Source organism: Prionailurus viverrinus, chromosome D1 (genome assembly GCF_022837055.1).
Source record: "Prionailurus viverrinus isolate Anna chromosome D1, UM_Priviv_1.0, whole genome shotgun sequence".
In the NCBI taxonomy this organism is placed as follows: Eukaryota; Metazoa; Chordata; class Mammalia; order Carnivora; family Felidae; genus Prionailurus; species Prionailurus viverrinus.
Window position 1 is genome coordinate 115,466,723 of NC_062570.1, and position 5,308 is coordinate 115,472,030.

At 58.6% G+C, this 5,308-nt stretch overlaps 1 protein-coding gene across 1 annotated transcript; it reads right to left on the reverse strand.

The window, feature by feature from the left end:
* Nucleotides 1-3,915: 3,915 nt before the first annotated feature.
* LOC125176011 (interferon-induced transmembrane protein 1-like) lies at nt 3,916-5,052 on the reverse strand. Its single transcript, XM_047876722.1, has 2 exons — nt 4,784-5,052; nt 3,916-4,277 (listed from the first exon to the last, which is right to left on the reverse strand). The coding sequence occupies exons 1-2, from the start codon at nt 4,964-4,966 to the stop codon at nt 4,083-4,085; spliced, it is 378 nt and encodes a 125-aa protein (XP_047732678.1). The 5' UTR covers nt 4,967-5,052; the 3' UTR covers nt 3,916-4,082.
* Between the last annotated feature and the right edge of the window lie 256 nt (nt 5,053-5,308).

Consider the following 5,308-nt stretch of genomic DNA (forward strand, 5'->3'; position numbering starts at 1 on the left):
TTCCCTATTGAGGGGTGTGTGTGTGGGGGGGGGTGCCCTGGAGACTTTCCCTCAGCCCTGGGCTCTCCCCACCGTCTACCTGCTTTGTTGGGTCTCAGCTTTTTAACAACCAGTGTTGTGCCTGGACCTGCCCTGGTGGTTCCTAGGATTGCAAGAAACCCTCCAGCTACGACTCTCAGGAAACTCTGAAAAACTTTAAAAATATCAGGCCTGGAAATCACACAGCACAGGTGTGGCCACAAAACAAGTTCAGAGTGTGGGTTGGAGGGAGGGGGGTGTAGAGGGGGAAGGGAAGAGGGAGAAGGAGAGAGCGCATGTGAGCTGCCAAAACAGAACCCCAGGAAGTTAAAGCACAGGAAAAGAAAAGACAAGCGGCCCAAACAGTCCATTATCAGAACCAATCAAGATGTGTCGCAGCTGGCCATGCACATCATGTTGTTTGCGTGCTCTCAGTGTGTTCACTGGAGACAGCCATCTTCGAAATAGGCACCTCTGCAATAAATGACTGAGTCAGGCACTTGTATTATTACATAGAAGGGAGGAAGGCAGGCAGGCAGGAAGGAAGGAAAGCAGGCAGGAAGGGAGGAAGGAAGGCAGGAAGGGAGGAAGGAAGGAAGGAAGAAAGGCAGGCAAGAAAGAAGGCAGGAAGGAAGGAAGGAAGGAAGGGAGCAGGAAAGAAGAAAGGAAGGAAGGGAGGAAGGGAGGAAAGAAGGCAGGAAGGGAGGAAGGAAGGGAGGAAGGGAGGAAGGAAGAAAGGCAGGAAAGAAGGAAGGAAGGAAGGCAGAAAGGTAGGAAGGAAGGCAGGAAAGGAGGAAGGAAAGAAGGCAGGCAGGAAGGCAGAAAGGCAGGAAGGGAGGAAGGAAGGAAAGGAGGAAGGAAGGGTGGAACAAAGACAGGAAAGAAAGAAGGAAAAAAGGCAGGAAGGCAGAAAGGGAGGAAGGAAGGAAGGCAGGAAGGGAGGAAGGAAAAAAACCCATCAAGGGCTTACCTTCATTCCCCAACACCAGACCCAAGCCTTCTGGAAGGTGCCGGAGTCCAGCCCCAGCAGGTCCAGGGGTTCCCGAAGGATGAACGGCATCGGCGAGAATAACAAATGGACACGACAGCAGTGTGTCCGACTGGCCGCTTTACTGTGGCAAGCCTGGCGTTATATTTGTTAGCGATTTCCCTGTAGCGTGCGTCACCTACGCTTCTCGGCTTTATCTAATTCTAAAGACGTTCCTTTGTGTAATCGCCCATCAAGGAACCTCATGGTTATTTTCTTGTAACGTTCCCTCCTGGCCTTTGCTTATCGAGTAATTTCTTCATATTATTTTCATTATGTATCTACGTTTATTTATAGTCTATAAAGCATTTGCTTTGCTATTTTCGTGAAAGGTCATCTAGCTCTCAGCACCTCGAGTGGAACGAGTGGAACGTTTACAGGGACATGACTTCTTAATTGTTCCTTTGAACTGTTTGCGGTAGAAGGAACAAAAGTATTCGCTTTGGTCTGGGGTGCCTGGAGGGAGCCAAGAGGGCTGGGAACCCACGCCTTATGCGCTCCCAGAGAGACAACGTATACCTGGGAACTAATGAACCATTCTGTACCTTAACCCACCGGGTCCAGTTACCATCTGGAATGCCTCCTGGGGGCCAAGTGGGCCTAGGGGTTGGAGCAACTCGTAGCCATAGAGACATCGCTTTGTTGCCGGAGTGGGGCTTTCGAACCCGTTTGCCCCCCTCCCTGGCTGGGAAACATATGGGGCTATCCTTCCTTTGGGTAGGGGACGGGCAGGCGGGGGTGGCACCGGCTGGATATAAGGTTTCTTTTTTGTCCTGGGGGTCATCCCCAGAAAATATCCCCGAGTTTGCCCCCACGGGTTTCTTTTGAATCATCAGTGCCAATTGGACCATGGGGATGGCCGTGATGAGTAAGAGGAGGGATACCAGTAGCTTCCCGTTCGGAGGGTCGCTGTGCGTTGCCCTTCCGCCGGCTGCCCGGGCTGTGCCATCAGGAAGGCTGGATGGATCGGCTCCCGGCATGGAAGGCCTCACTGTCCACATGCGTGGCTCCTCCACCAAGGGACCCAGGGGTTCGTGGCTGGGAGCTTCTGGGAGCACATCTGTCCTCCCTACCCTCATCCCCAGTCAGGACTGAACAGGGCATCTCAGGAGTCCTGCCAGTCTGTCTCCCTCCTGGGATCAGTCCACGCAAAGCCGGAAGAGAATATTCCCTCCCAAGTGCTCTTTGGAAAAACTTGGGATGCCTCCCACCTGCGCGGCCCCGCCCATCTCCCTCTACCCCACCAGCTGGCCAGCCGACACCACCCCCACCTCCCACTGCCCACCCCCACCCAAGCACCGCCTACCTCCAGGAGACCCAGGACGCCTTGGCCAGGTCGGTGCCAGAGCTGGAGGGGGGCTCTGAGGACCAGGGCTGTGCAGGGCTGGGCCCCTGCAAGCCCACGGTCAGTACCCAGGACCTTACTGCATGATGCCTCGGCCCTCACCTGTGATTTGCAAAAGCTGGACATCAAGAGTGTTTGTTGGCTACAAGAGAGGGTCACCTGTCTAGCAGGACCGTAGACCCAGGTCACTGCAGCTCAGATGGGGTTATGCCCAATATGACCGTCCTTTTTGAGAGCTGCCTGATCTGGGAATGTGAGACCCACGCAGCCCATCCGGCTGGGGAATGGGGGCCTGAAGCACGTGGCCGGCCCTTCCCCTGACCCTGGCTGGCCCCTGGGCCATCTGGAGCAAGCCCTTCCGGGACCCAGAGGGCCAGATCCACCAGCGTCCCCTCTCCACCCCCCACCTGCCTGGGGCCGTCCCACTGCCGCTCACACCCCTGGGACCCCTGCGCGCTTCACGGCCCACCCAGGGCACCCCAACCAGAGTCCCGCCCAGGGACAGGGTGTGCACAGGTGGACACCAGGGGTGTGGACCTTGTGCGGGGACTGAACCGGGAACCCAGTGTGAAGAGCTGCAGACGTCAACGGGAGGGGAGCCGCAGGGCCTGACCTGGCCCCACTGCAGGAACCCAGGCGAGCCTGGCTGTCCCAGCGGGCTCCCTCCCTGACCGCCGCCTGTGGCCACCGGGACTCGCCAGCCAGCCTCTCCGCGGTGGCTGTGCAGGGCCTGGGGGCTTGGCCACCACAGTGCGACCCCACCCAGTCCCTCTGGGGCCTGGGACAGGAATGCCTGCCTGGGGCAAGCTCTTCCTGCAGGGCTGAGGATGGCCTCCGGGTCTCCAGGTGCAGCCTGGGCTCTGGCAAAAGCTCACACCAAGGCCTGAGGCCCCCAGAGGCTGGGAGACCCTTCCTGGGGCACCGGTCAGTCGCTACCCCTGCAGGGGCAGTCGCTCCCCCTGCAGGGCCGGTTCCGTTTGGGTTGAGGGAGTGAGTCCTTCCCCTCAGGCTTCCTGTCCTTCGGGGCCTCCTCGCCAGGTCTGATGATTGGCTTCTGCAGTCAGCCCACGGTGGAGAGCTCTGTCCCCACCCCCAGCCCCAGAGGAGCAAAGACAGAGCTGGGGGCTTGCCCAGTGCAGGGAAGTCTAGAACTCCCAGGAGGGGCTGGGAGCCCGCGGCTCCGTCCGCTGCGCCCACAGGTGCCAAACCCCACGGCCATCCCAGAGGGCCCGAGCTGCCCGTTCCCGTTCTCTCCAGCACCACCCTGCCACACACCTGGGGAGGGACCCTCACCCTCAGACCCAAGGGTGCTCTGCACACGGGACCTCCTCGCGCCAGGGTCCCCTATCCTAGGACCCCGGTGCAGCTGTTGTTCCCAGCAGGAGGCCAGAAACCAGCACCAGCTGAGGACGTGCCCTGCCCCAGCCAGAGCTGCACAGCTGGGCAAGGGGGGCGGTGGGCTCGGTCTCAGGGGCAGGCTGGCGACTCCCGGCAGGGACCCCACCCAGGAGACGTCACCGCACCGTCACACACAAGGGTACTTTATTGCGTTCAGTTGTGGTCAGGGAAGTCTGCTCAAGCACAGGGTACAGGGGTGGGTGCTGAGGGACGGGCCCAACACAACAGCCCAGGAAACATAGGAAGCACAGCCACGATGGATGCTGGAGGACTGGTGTCTCCTGCCATGAGCAGCTAGTGGTGGCCTCTGCTATTCTGCATAACCCTTAAAATGATACTGTAGGCCGTCAAGTAGGCAATCACCAGAAGAACAATGAATCCAATGGTCAGAAGGATGCCCAGGACCAGGGCCCAGATGTTCAGGCACTTGGCGGTGGAGGCATAGGTCTGGGCCCCGATCACGTCACCCACCATCTTCCGGTCCCTAGACTGGGGAGAGGAGATGGAGAGGGGGATCAGGGGCGGGTCCTGGCGAGAGCCAGGCTGGTCCCCGTCCACAGCAGCCTCCACATGCCCTTCGCCCCGGTCGGGGACCCACCCCCCTTTCCCAGAGCCTGAGCAGGACAGTGCCCCTTGGGTCCCGTCCCTGCTGGGGCCTCCAGCTCCTTCTTCAGACTCTCGGCCTCTCCTGGAGACCCCAGGGCGCCCCCTCCCTCTGCGTAGGTCCAGTCACTGGCCTCTCCCACTGAGAGGCGGCTTCTGGTGAGTTCCTTTGTCCTTTCTGGGAGAGCCCTGGAGCCACATCTTAGTCTGAGGGATGTCCTTGGGAACTGGGGACAAAGGCCACTCCTGGCCATCCCCGGGCCCCTCCTGCAGCCTCACTGCTACCACGCATGGACTCCCCATCCCCCCCCCACCACATGCCCTCGGGGCAGGCGGACCTCCGCAGGCTCACCTGCACTTTCTGGGAGAACCCCCCCAACACACACACCCACCTTCACGGAGTAGGCAAAGGCCACGAAGCCCAGGCAGCACCAGTTCATGAAGATTGTGTTGAACAGGGACCAGACGATGTGGTCGGGCACGGACGTCTCAGTCTGGATGTTGATCACGGTGGTGGCCATGGGAGCTGAGCTCTGGGGCCCCTCCAGGATGTCCACCTTATTGTCCTTTAACATCTCCAGCTTGGGAATGAGCAGCCGTCCCAGGTGAACAAGCTTTGGGAAGTGAGTTTCTGATGCAGAGAGGGAGCAGGTGTGGTCTGGACCCTGATAGGGTGCTTAGGGCCCCTCCTTCTCCAGGGTACATTTAATTTCTCAGAAGTTTCTCTTTCCTGTTTTGCATGTGGGTGAAACTGGCGGGCACTAAGGAAGTCGGCCAGCTACTGAGTGTCAGTTTCCACCAGAGCATGGTGGGACAAAGGGCTGTGTTTACCTCGTCTTTACTTTCTGTTACTATGATTTATGTAACTCGTATTCTATATTACTTGATTAAAATTTTTTTGAATGTTTTTATTTATT